Source organism: Silene latifolia, chromosome 2, assembly GCF_048544455.1.
Source record: "Silene latifolia isolate original U9 population chromosome 2, ASM4854445v1, whole genome shotgun sequence".
NCBI lineage: Eukaryota > Viridiplantae > Streptophyta > Magnoliopsida > Caryophyllales > Caryophyllaceae > Silene > Silene latifolia.
The window spans coordinates 168,629,131-168,641,882 of NC_133527.1; the positions used below are offsets into that span (position 1 = coordinate 168,629,131).

Sequence of the window (12,752 nt, forward strand, 5' to 3'; positions counted from 1 at the left end):
TAAGCGAGTAGAAGAGGTCTAATACCGAGCTCTTTGTGAGTCGCAGAAAAGTCTGATGCTAGAAACTAATTGAGGTACATGTGTGCGTGCTTAGTTTCCACGTGATTTGGGTTTATGTTTTGGAAAGAGTGGGTCCCTCCACCTTTCCTAATCTGAAGCATATAATTTGGTCTTCGTCAGTTTTATGAGGTACTTCACTACTTTGTTTTTCGCGGGTTTCGGTTGTATTATGTCTATTAGTTTATTTCTTAATTAGACTAGATATTTTATCTTGGGTGAAATAAATATATAAAGATCCAAGTTTTATTCTAGGTTAAATTAAGAGAGAGTTTTGAGAACACAATAAAGAGGGTCGATTTGTGAGGTTCCTTCTGAAGAAGAAAACTCAATTTGTTCCGGGCTCTATTATTGGTGTTCGTCTGTCTTTGAAGATCGGAGAAGTTTGTTCAGATCTTGGTAGGCCTCAAGATTATTTGTCCTTCGTCTTATTGGGGTAGTTTCTTTTGTTCCTTTGAGACTACTATATTTGTTGGTAGAATAGAATATACTTTTGGCTCATATTGAGCGCGTGTGTCTTGGGTCTCTTTGTTGTACTATTTTCTCCACATAGTGAAATTTGATCTCCTCGCAGGGTGGACGTAGCCAGTTATTTTACTGGTGAACCACGTAAATCTTTGTGTCAACTTTATTTACATTCGTTATTTATTGTTCTTATCGCCTTATCAATTAACTATTTGGGTAACGGGACGCCTCCATTACAACAGTATGTTTCTATCTAACAACTCAAAGTAATCTCAGAAAAGCATATTAAAAAATGAAGAGTGGCAAAAAAGTAAATAATGACGTAATACAAGGACATATGCCATGTAAATAAGTGTCATAATATCTATACTACTTGAAAAGCATATTAAAAAATAAAGAGTGGCAAAAAATAAATAATGACGTCATACAAGGACATATGCCATGCAAATAACTGTCACGATACTATCCTCTTTTATAAGTAGTATAGAAATCCTCAAATTTGGACTTTAATCAATTACTTCCTCCATTCCAATGAATTGTAAGTTTTCTTTTACTCATATATTTAGTTACACATTACTAAAAATTATAAAAATTTGATATTCATAATGTACTCGACTATTTTTTATATTATGTATTAGAAGTTGTAGTGAGACTCCTTTTTACCTATAAATAGTGTCCAAAAAGTAAATGTATACAAATAATTAAAACGAGTAAAGTACTAATTTAGAGCCCATAATCCCCCAAAATTGCTGTCATTACAAATCTTTCCGCTCATCACCACCATTTTTAAAACCAAATACCCTTCTAGTGAGAAAACCGGCCAACTCTCAACACCTGCAAAAATTATAGCACAGCAAACTAAAAAAAATGCCGAAAAACAAAGAAGTAAGACAGATCCAAGAAAAAGAAAACCAAGTACAATTCCGGCTCGTATGCAACAGTCACATCGTCGGCGGACTGATCGGCTCCAACGGCACCGTCATTAAATATCTGGAACAATCCACCTCTTCCAAAATCAGCGTCAACGCCTTCGGACCCGCCGGGTCCGACCGGATTGTCCACGTCGTCGGAGACCACTCGCTGACTCGAACCATTCTCCTTGACGGCGTTGAAATTAAGGTGTCCCCGGCCCAGGATGCGTTGGTTAGGGTCTTCGACCGTATGCTAGAGGTCGATGCAGAGGAAGGAGGTGGAGGTGGAGTTGTTAAGTGTCGCCTTGTGGTGGGCCCGAGTATGGTGGGTGCTGTTTTTGGTAAAGCTGGTAAGAGGATTAATAACATTTGTCGGGAGACCAACGCTTATATTAAGGTTAGGCCACTAGCTTCGCCTCCGCCTGGTTCGTCTGATTCAGACCAATTGGTTCAGGTACCTCTTATTTCAATCAATTCTATACATTTTCTAAATTACCTTAATTTTATGAGTTGGTTAAAGTTCGTTTGTTTTGATGGGTACATTTTGATTATGCACTGTTTACATTTGGATGGTCTTGTTTTTAAAGTGTTGTTGACTTCTTCATGTTCTCAACTTGTTTGTCTTGAAGAAAAATTTCTCCTGTTTTTCGTGAGTACGGTCATCTTTACTCTTAAAGGCTCAATTAAATGGATTACTCCGTATTATAAAAGTTTAAGTATAAGGATTACGGTCCACCTGATGGATACAAGAATTTTTTTATCTTGAATTGGTTTGTTTTTATGTGTTGTTAACTTGTTCACAAACTTGTTTGTCTTGAATTGGTTTCATGATGAGTATTGAGTAGGTGAAGGTTTTGGTGATCTAGGCTCACTTAAACCATAGTGAACATTTCTATATTTTTATGATAGCCCCTAATATTTACTCCTCTATTGATCATTCCTTGAAATCAATCGTCCAATAACTTATGTGAGAGTTCATTCAAGCTATTATGTTTGTCAATTAATGGTTCTAAATGGCTTATGAACTCTTGGCTACATCTTTTGATAAAGCCTTTTGAGTAGCGGTTGTGAGAATTTTTATCTCTTATAGTTACCTAAGTAACTCCCCTGCTTGATTATCCTTAAAAGAGTTAAAGTTTTCATCAATTGATCTTACAATATTTGTGAAAACTCTAGCATTTTCTTGGGTTAAGAGCTTATAATGCTCATGGAATGATGGAAGTCATATCTCAAGGCATCTCTAATCCCTATCAACATTGAAAGATCCTACATATTTCTTATGTAGTTTACGTAGATAACGTTTATTCACATTATCTATGTCATCTACCACGCTTCTAGCATGTTCAGATTCTCCATGTATATTAGGAATTCATCATTAGGAGTAGACCTAGAACGAGGGTTGTCCAAGTTCCTTTCATGGGTAGTCTCCAATGGATCACTGCTAGATACTATTTATAAGGATGTATTTTCAGCATTGGTAAAGCCTTGCTCTTTACAGTGATTGCCCGCTTATCTCATTCTATACGTCGATCTAGTTAAGTATATACAATTCCCATTACACCAATCATTCCACTATGGTCGCCACTTTTTGTGTGGAGTCAAGCATAGTACCATCCTGGAGGTCGTAACTCCCTTCTACAATTTGTGATCTACCTTTAAGTGGAAAGGTTCAAGCAGAGTTGTAGATGCTTGATATGATTCTTACCGTGCTAAATTACTTATACTCCGTATAATTTAGCGTTAAAGGATGAGTAATATGATTCTTATAGTCTAGAATAATCGACAATTCAAAATTTGAATTGTAATGTTACCCACCTATTGTAGTTGGGTATGATTTTTATAGTGTAAACACATGAATCTGCAAAAATACAATGTTAACAAAGTTTTCATAAGAATACTTATGAATGCTAAATTACAAACTAAGGGATAGATGGCTAATTACTATCGTTGAATGAAGGATTCACCGTGCTAAATCTACCCTAAGATAGATTAAAATCTAAAATATAAAATTAAAGATCTAAAGATAAACTCATTTGTAGTGGTTTGTGTTGTCTTTTTCTCTTGGTCAATCCTTATATATGCATTTTTCATTGATTCCTTTAGTCGGAGTAGTTTAGAGGTGATCAAATGGCCCAAGCCCATTGGCCCGGCCCAGCCCAGCCCGCTTTTTTGAAGGGCTTGGGCCTTTTATTTTAGCCCAAAAAAGCCCATGGTCCGGCCCAAAAAAGCCCAATGTACTTTTGGGCCGGGTTTGGGCCAAGCATTTGGCCCAACTTTTGGCCCGGCCCGGCCCATATTTATTAATTAAAGAATATTTTTCTTATAAAATTTGTTTAAGTAGCGTAAATTTTATATATAATTCCTTATAAACTCATGTATATATTTATTGAGATTTAAAAGCGATGTTCACGTAACATAATCATATCTACTAGATATGATTAAGCATTATAATGTGTCGATGATTGTCTTTTATTCTATTTTTGGAGATTAATTCATATGTATTTCATCATACTTTGTACGATTTTTTATACTAAGTGCACATTTAAAGTACAAGTTGAAGGTATTATATTACTTATCTCGTTCGGTAAGTCGTAAATTTTAGGGCCCGAAAAGCCCATATAGGCCCAAAAGCCCGATTTAGCCCATAAGGGCCGGGCTTGGGCTTGCTAAATAGGCCCTCTCATTTGGCCCGGTCCGGCCCAACCCGCACATGTGGGCCATTTTTATCATCCCGGTCCGGCCCAAGCCCGCATAGGCCCGGCCCATGATCAGCTCTAGAGTAGTTAAATAACCGCTAGTAACTCCCTTATTCTTCTCGACCTCTCGTGAGTGTGACTCTTCTGGCCTTTTGTTCTCTCCTTTTTCGCTAAACACTTGACTAGGCCCAATATTCATTCTTAGATAACAGGCCCAATTATCTTTTAGTAATAAATTTACCCTAACTAAATTAAGCGCCAACCGTACTTGAACTATATACTCATTAACTCATACCGTTTTCTCTAATCATCACCTCCAACTACAAGTGAGTGGGTCTTTACAAGTTACAATCTTTGATTCCTCTGAAAATGCTGAGAAAGATCCAAGAAAGAGAAACCCAAGTACAATTCCGACTCATATGCAACACCCACATCGTCGGCGGACTCATCGGCCCCAAAGGCACCATCATTGACTCACTCCGACAAGCCACTTCTTCCAAAATCTCCGTCAACGTCGCTGGACCCACCGCCCTCGACCGTATTGTCTGCGTCATTGGGGACCACTCACTCACCCGAACCATCCTCGTCCACGGCGCCCAAGTTAAGGTCTCCCCGGCCCAGGATGCGCTCGTTAGGGTCTTCGACCGTATGCTCGAGGTCGAACAAGAAGAAAAACAAGGAGGTGGCTGTGGTGGTGGTGGTGGAGGAGAAGTTGTTAAGTGTCGGCTTGTCGTGGGCCCGGGTATGGCGGGTGCTGTTTTTGGTAGAGGTGGTCACAGGATTAATAAGGTTTGTCGGGAGACCAACGCTTATATTAAGATTTGGCCACTAGCTTCGCCTCCGCCTGGTTCGTCTCATTCAGACGAATTGGTTCAGGTATGTCTAATTTCAATGAATTGTATACATTTTTCAAAATTCCCGCTATTTTATGAATTGCGGCAAGTTAAAGTTTGTTTCTTTTGATGCCTACATTTTGATTATGACAGCTTTTACATTTGGGTGGTCTTGTTTTGATATTGTCAAACTCGCTAGTTATTCCATTGCTGAAAATACAAGTCCGGGATTTTGAGACGGAACTTGGTTTCTATTTCCGAGCATAGGAGAAATTGGTTAGCTACTTCTGCCAAGTATGTAGTACTCTGATAGAATATGACTAACACTGACATTTTATCGGTTTAGGTTCTGTGCATACATGGAGTCTAGTGGGTGCCTACTGCCTCAAGGGCCCCCTCAGATTGTGGGATGAAGGTGGGAGTCTAGTGGGTGGTGTCTCAACTTTAGGGTGTTTTCTAATGACCCAAAATGGAAATTATGTCGGGAATTGTCAATTGTATTTAGTGTTTGCTACTTTGTAGTCAATTTAGTGAATAGTGAGTCATTGGATCCACTGAAAGCGGAGTTAATTCGTCCACATTCTCATTATTTCCTCTTAGTTTTGTAATTATTTGTTGTAGAAATTAAACACGAGAAGGATTTCCGTCATGATGCCTATGGGTATGAGTTATGACCATATAATCCTTCGAACCTTCATCTTCTTTGATAATTCTACACAATACAACAACATTAACCCGGTGCCTCAATGGCTCCCACAAATTGCGGATTAAGGATGGTTCGATGTACGCAGTCTTACTCTTGTGTTAGCAACACAAAGAGGCTGTTTCCGAATCTTGCATTGGGTCATTCGGAAACAACCGCTAGGGTTATTATGATTGAGCAACTCTAGGGTTAAGGTAAATTAGGGGTAAAGTCATAGTCAACCTAAATATTTGTAGTATACATACACTGAATGTGATGGTCGGAACATTTCAGCCTTTCAATCGTTAGTTTTATGCTTATATTTAAGTGTTGTTTATGGTCATTGCTTTTGCTCATAAGAAAACTTATTGTGATTATTGCTCTCTATATTTTATCGAATGTATCTTGCTGCGCGACCAAGGCTAGAGATTTCCAAAATACCAGGTATACAAATCTGCGTTCTTCCCTGTGTCTAATAGGTGATCCCTCACTACGAGTGATCTATAGAGTTTGCATTCTTGCTACAAGAAATGCTAATGATGTGCTTCATGTTCAGAATAAGACTACAACAGTGTGACACTATATTTTTTCTATAAACTGGGGAGATGTGTGGTTGTATACTTTACAACAACAACATTACCCCGATGTTTCAACGACTTCCACAAATTGTGGGGTAAGGTTTGGTCGAATGTACGCAGCTTTACCCTTGTGTTAACAGCAAAGAGTCTGTTTTCAGATAACCCAAGTTGAAAGTTGCATTGAGAAGTGCATCAAATGACTACTAGGAGTACTTCACCATAGAAAGAAGAGTGGCCACTTTAGCGGGTCACTTTGCTGTGTTCCATCGTAATCCAGAATCAAAGAGTAATGAGTTTTTAGCTCCATTAGAAATTGAAATATATGGTTGTATGCGTTAGTTTATCCTATTTAAAATCTTCACTTCTGTAGATCACTGGTGGCAGTATACCTGTGAAGAAAGCACTGGTGGTTATTTCACGATTTCTTCAGCAGAAAGCAATAGAAATCCAAAGAGGAGCTCCTGAAGCAACATCCTCTCAGTTTCTGGACCGAAGCATGAAAATGGACACACGCAATGCACATGTGGACAATACCGCTAATGGAGGAGTAGTAGCTAAAGTGGTCTTCAAGCTTATATGTCCCTATCACTCAGCTGGTGGTGTAATAGGATATAAAGGAAAAAAAGTAAAGATGATCGAGGAAGAGACTAAAGCTGCTATATTCTTTTCTGCTGCTGATACTGGCTGTGAGCGTGTTGTCACCATATCCGCTTTTGAGGTATGATTTTGTCCCGGGCTTTTAAAATTTCCTAGGTAACTAGTTTAATGTGGCAAAATGAGTTTGTTAGTTTTGCCTTTTCAAGAATCTCCCTCCCAATATTGTCCATTTCTCCTGTTGTGATTTATTGCATAAAAAATGGCCCGTTCTATATCTATCGAAATTAAGGTGTGACCTTGTACTATCCCCACACAAGTAACAAAAGAGGTGATACCTTTACTCTTAAATTCTTTTGACTTATGGGTAATATTGCTATTTTATCTGTAAAGTAAAAGATAACATTAGTCAAAAGGGTACATTATAAAAGTGTTGGATACTAAAAAAATGGTTATTTTTTAATTAGTAAATCTACTACGTTAGAAATTTCATCCAACCCATATATCATGCGAAACTTATCACTATAACTTATCCGTTCATCTCGGATTCTCGGTGCATCAAGTTACTATTATAAAATTTTTATCCAACATTCCAACCCATTCGTCACCCACAAAACTTATCACCTCCAACCCATCTATATGTCACCCGCGGATGAAACGCGTGATCAAGTGATAGACAAGGGATAACTAGTTATGTTTCTGAAAAGGTAAAAAAAAAAAAAACTATTTACCTAAAAATATAAAGCGAACTAGTTTGTTAACTGGTTGACTAGTGAGTATTTTAATTAAATATTTGTTTAGAAGGTGTGAAAAATGGAGTAATATAGTAGTGAGTTTTGCTTTATTAGGTTTAGAAGGTGTGAAAAATGGAGTATACTCCCTCTGTCCCGATCACTTGTTGTCCTATTCTATTTTTGGGTGTCTCGGTCAATTGTTGTCCTTTCTATTTGAAGAATGAATTTGATGAGCAATTTAATCATTCACGCTCAATTTGGTCCATTTGTCATTTAGTAATTGGCCCCCTCCTCTTTCCTTGGTCTTTGTGCCAAAACCAAAGGACAATATTGACCGGGATGGAGGGAGTATATCTTAATTAGGGAAGAATATCAGGATGAGGACTTGGATGAAGCATTTTTAGTTAACCCACCGACCACCATTCATCTGTCATTCTTTTAGTTCGGGTTTCCTTTCATCCATTTTGATCGGTTGGATGGGTGTTTTTTTCCCCGTGTCATCCCTATTTATGCGCCTCTGGTACTTAAATGATATCTTGTTTTTGACACCTGAAGAACAGGGAATCACAATACTCTATTGCACAAAATGCTACTGTTCGCGTTTTTAATGAATTGGTCTCATCAGAGGAGGGTAATACAGTGACCGCAAGACTATTAATCCCCCCATATCAAGCTGATTGGCTTAGTGATGGAGAGGTCTCAGTCATGTCAACTATACATAATGCCAATAGCGCTACCTTAAAAGTTGTGAAACTTGATAATTTGCCTGCCGGTGCCACTGTTGATGAGAAAGTCCTCCAGGTGAGTTTTGGGAGTTGTTGACTATTACTTTTTTTTTTTTTACCTTTTCCAAGTTCCAATTGACTTGACGAGGTTCAGATAGTTGACTTTATTGAAATTTAGATGATTGTTAATTGTTATATCTGCTTGCAGATAGATGGTGATTATCCTAATGTACAAATTGCGCTGTTTCAAGTTACTTGGGTATTGAGAGAGAGAGTTTTCAATGCATCTTTGCCGAAAGACAGTTTGCCTCTTCTCCCACATAATCTCTTTAATAAGCTTTCTCAAGGGAACAAGATTTCTTCAGTAACAAGCAAGATGCACGAGTGCAAGGTTTCTACGAACACTAATGGTTCTATACCACCTATGCTCCCCCATTCGCAGGTTACTGTATTTTCTTTTTTCTTTTTTTTTTTCTTTTTCTTTTGTTCATGTTGTGGTTGGTTATTGTTTCTGCCATGGGTGTTAAGTAGAGTATTTTTACAGTTTTCTGCTGGATCCAGCTTGACGACAAGAACGGGTAGTGCTGGCAATTCAGCAACTGTTAATGATGGTTTTGATTTTGGCAGGTCAGCTCAGTCATATCAATATATGTTTCTTGGTGTTCAAATTTCTTTATATTCTTGTGTTTGTGCTATTCGGTTGGGATTTCACTTCTTTTTATATCACGAATGATGCGTATATCCTTAGGCTGAAAAGGCTTTATGGTTCTTTTGCCTCCTCTGCAATCTTCCAGCATTACCCTCACAAAAATTTCTGCATTTTGTCTCTAAGTCTAAGTTTTCCATATTCTTGCAGCCCAAAAGATGGGGCCTTCAATTTCCGCCCATGTTAGATCTTGGCCGAAAGCCTAGTTGTATATATTGGCTGCAAGTTCCCACATTCACCGCTAGCTCATCACTAAATGTGTTACTTTACAAGACCCGATCTGAATAACTTGCCTAGACCTAAAAAGAACAACTCGATTTAGATTCGGATCCGAAATGATTGATTTGAGACAAAAACCGTTATAGCCACTGCTTGATATCGGCATCACATGTAACTAATGATCCAAAAACAACCAAAACTCGGCTTGTATGACTCATTTGCCAAGTCTATGGCTAAATGCTATAGACATAATCCATGGTTTGCTGGTGAAAAAGTGATGAATTGTGGAAAGATAGTTTTATCATTTCAGAAAATTTACGTGGTACCTACTACCTATGAGGTTTGCCACGTTGCACATGGTATCACTTAGAAGTTAGAACCCAAAAGCTTTGTTTGACCATATCTCTTCGCCACAAGTTTAGAATGCGGCAATTTTGTTCTAATCAATTGTCTTTACGAGAATCACTATATGGAAAAAAAGTAATTTGTTGCATTTTCTGGATTTGTAAACACGAGTCAAAGTTTTATGATTCAAAAAGAGGGGGGCCCACGTGTGATTGAGTGAAGTGGCAAACCTCAGAGATCTCACTTTCTGTTTTTCCGTTTTTGTTTCAATGTCATTGATGTTCTCGCTGAAAGATATGTTGACTTGTCTGATCGCGTGTGCAGTGGCAAGAAATCTTTTACAGTGACCAATACAAAAGTGGAGATTGCAGTTCGTAAAGACGTGTTTAGTGCCGTCTTTGGTGAAGATGGTAGCAATTTACATCGTCTACGAGTGGTAATAATCTAATCTACTGTATCATTTAGGGCTCCTTGGGAAGGAGGTAACTGTCACTAGATTTATAGAGCTTAGATGAACTGAAAAATGGAGGAAAGTGTAATAGTTGCTCTAATAATGGAGTCTTTATTAGTAATGTATTGCCTCCATGTGAGGTAATGATTCCTCCCTCACCTCACCTTTCCACCGTCCACAACCACCACGAACCACCAATCTCCTCCTATTTCCTCTTGTTTTAGGCTTTATTACTCAGGGTAATAATTACCTTAATCCCAAGCAAGTCCTTGAAATAACTTTGCTTCTTATTAGGTAGGTAACAATATGAATTTTTTGATCAGATATCAAACGCAAAAGTAGAAGTGCGGGATCCTAGCTCAACCGGAAATGACGGAATGGTGATTATTTCCGGGACACGTGATCAGACCTTGGTTGCTCAGAGCCTTCTACAAGCCTTTCTAATGTCTGCTTAAACTTCTTCTCCTCCTCCTCAGATTCTGTAGATATTAGAGTGGAGGGAGTGTCTGATGATTGCGGGATGTCCATTGTGCGTAGTTTTTCCACGGGAAAATGTGATATGAGGTTCTTTTTTGTGTAGTATTTGCGATTACTACTAGGCAAGTTACTATCCTTCTGTGCTCAATTATGGCTGTTTTTTGTTGGGTCAAATGAGGAGGCACTAATATGTAGTGGTAGTAGTATCTCATTTCCCGTCATTCAAGTAGTAGTATTTAATATCGAAGTCCGTTTTGCGGCCATCCATCCAAATCTGCCTCAAAGCCCTTTAGTTTCTCTATAAATAGACCCTATTATATAGAGGAGTAATTTAAACAGACGAATTAACTGTGGTCTCTCCAAAGAATGTAACACTCTCAATTTCCCTCCAAAATGAACTCTTGTTGAGTGCGTCCTAAACATCTAACCAATCCCGAAAAAGTTGGGTAATTTCCCTCCTCACGTAAATTTATGAAAGGGTTTTCTGAAGGAATATATCATGAGAAATGTAAGAATCAACTCATTTATTCCATATTTAGTGAAATATTCCTTAAATTCTTTCTTTATTTAGCCTCTTAATATGTTTTTTTTTTTTTTTTCCTTAAATTCTTTCTTTATTTAGCCTCTTAATATGTTTTTTTTTTTTTTTTTTTTGGTGTTGACCAGGAGTATCCCCTACCGACGGTGGGCAATCTCCTTCTTGAGATCTTGAAAGCAATTTAATGGGTTGACCCCTCCCAAGTTTGGCTTTTTCATTCGCAAGAGTCAAGAATCGAACCCCTGACCACTTGTTTAAGAGATGAGAGCCCTTACCACTCACACCAGCCAACTTTGGTGCCTCTTAATATGTAACCAATCCGAAAAAAAGGCACTCGTTAGAAAAAATCCTAAATAATTTTATCTAAGAGGATCATAATCTATAAAATAAGATACACCAAAAAAAATCAAAAATAGTCAAAAAAAAAAGTATACTCAACCTAACCCTCTTATAAAGCCGATAAATTTAGAGGGGAAAGTGCACTAAATACACTATACGTAATACGTCGTGTTTGGATTAAATTTCAATTTTCAGTGGAATTCAAATGTCATGTACTCAAGAGGACTAGTGTACTTACTCCGTACAAATTTGCGATTAGATTGGAAGGAGTTTCTGTAGATATTAGATTGGAAGGAGTTTCTGATGATTGCGGGATGTCCATTGTGCTTAGTTTTTCCACGGGAAAATGTGATATGAGGTTCTTTTTTGTGTAGTATTTGCGATTACTACTAGGCAAGTTACTATCCATCTGTGCTCGCTCAATTATGGCTGATTTTTGTTGGGTCAAATGAGGCACTAAAAACCTGCAATACAAGAACAGTGAGATTTTACTTGCATCAGGAGGTATTGATATCAATGGGTGGAATATAATTATGATGATGGTGTGATGTTATATCATACAGACGGAGTATTTCGTATCCATATTCGACTATTTATGCGTGTTATTCAAAACCCCAACTTGATCCATTAAAATTACTTGGCCTCAATGCACACACAAACTATCTGCTGCGATGGCATGTGCGGTGGTGTACCTTTGTTTGCATGGTGGTTGTAAAATTTATTACCTACGCACATACTTCTTTTGTCTCAATTATTTGTTTATCTTTAATTAACTAAAATACCCCTTAAATTAATATAAAAGGTAAACAAATGATTGAGACGGAAAGAGTAACCTCTAGAGAATATTGCATGTTACTGTAGCATAATATCATAAGCATAACCAAGTGCTTGCAGTCTAGTGGTAGACTTGGGTAACCTCAAAGCTTGCAAAGGCAAGAATTGCGAGGTCCCGTGTTCGAACCCACGGATGAGCAATGCACGCGGTTATCTCGGCGGCCCCAATTGGGGGGGTTTACATGGTCCAGGTGGTGACGCTGGATTGCCTGGGTCGGGGGATTAAACCCCTTATCAAGAAAAAAAAATAAATAAATAATATCAATCCTTAGCGCCACTCCCTCTTGTCGTGCTACCTTCCCATCGACTTTCCTCGTGTTGCACTTCACCCCCAACACACTACCCCACTAGTATTAGTGTTCGGCTTCGCCCGGGCTACCTCTACTCACAATTATTATTTTCTTTCATTAAATAAAATTACTTAAAAGTTATATAACCCATAAATTAATCATTAATATATTTTTTATGACATATCCAAGATCTGAAATAAATTTTGAGACAATTCACTACTCCCGCTTTATTAATATTTTACTCTTATTAAAGAAACAATAGTAATAACATTTCACTA

At 37.9% G+C, this 12,752-nt stretch overlaps 1 protein-coding gene and 1 long non-coding RNA gene across 5 annotated transcripts; both read left to right on the top strand.

The window, feature by feature from the left end:
• The first annotated feature begins 1,257 nt into the window (after window positions 1-1,257).
• LOC141643326 (KH domain-containing protein HEN4-like) lies at window positions 1,258-11,031 on the top strand. Of its 4 annotated transcripts, none has more exons than XM_074452439.1 (8): window positions 1,777-1,887; window positions 4,457-5,005; window positions 6,593-6,940; window positions 8,106-8,351; window positions 8,484-8,717; window positions 8,820-8,902; window positions 9,870-9,981; window positions 10,320-11,031. In XM_074452439.1, exons 2-8 carry the CDS (start codon window positions 4,499-4,501, stop codon window positions 10,449-10,451), a joined length of 1,662 nt encoding a protein of 553 aa, XP_074308540.1. In that variant the 5' UTR covers window positions 1,777-1,887; window positions 4,457-4,498; the 3' UTR covers window positions 10,452-11,031. The 4 variants fall into 4 exon arrangements, 3 of the variants coding, with proteins under 3 accessions (XP_074308541.1, XP_074308540.1, XP_074308539.1); XR_012543682.1 differs by lacking the exon at window positions 1,777-1,887 and having other exon boundaries at window positions 3,876-5,005; window positions 10,320-10,525; window positions 10,561-11,031; XM_074452440.1 differs by lacking the exon at window positions 4,457-5,005 and having other exon boundaries at window positions 1,258-1,887.
• Window positions 11,032-11,188: 157 nt separating this feature from the next.
• Window positions 11,189-11,903, top strand: LOC141643327 (uncharacterized). The gene is made up of 2 exons (XR_012543683.1): window positions 11,189-11,673; window positions 11,709-11,903. It is a non-coding gene; the product is annotated as an uncharacterized LOC141643327 (long non-coding RNA).
• Window positions 11,904-12,752: the final 849 nt, after the last annotated feature.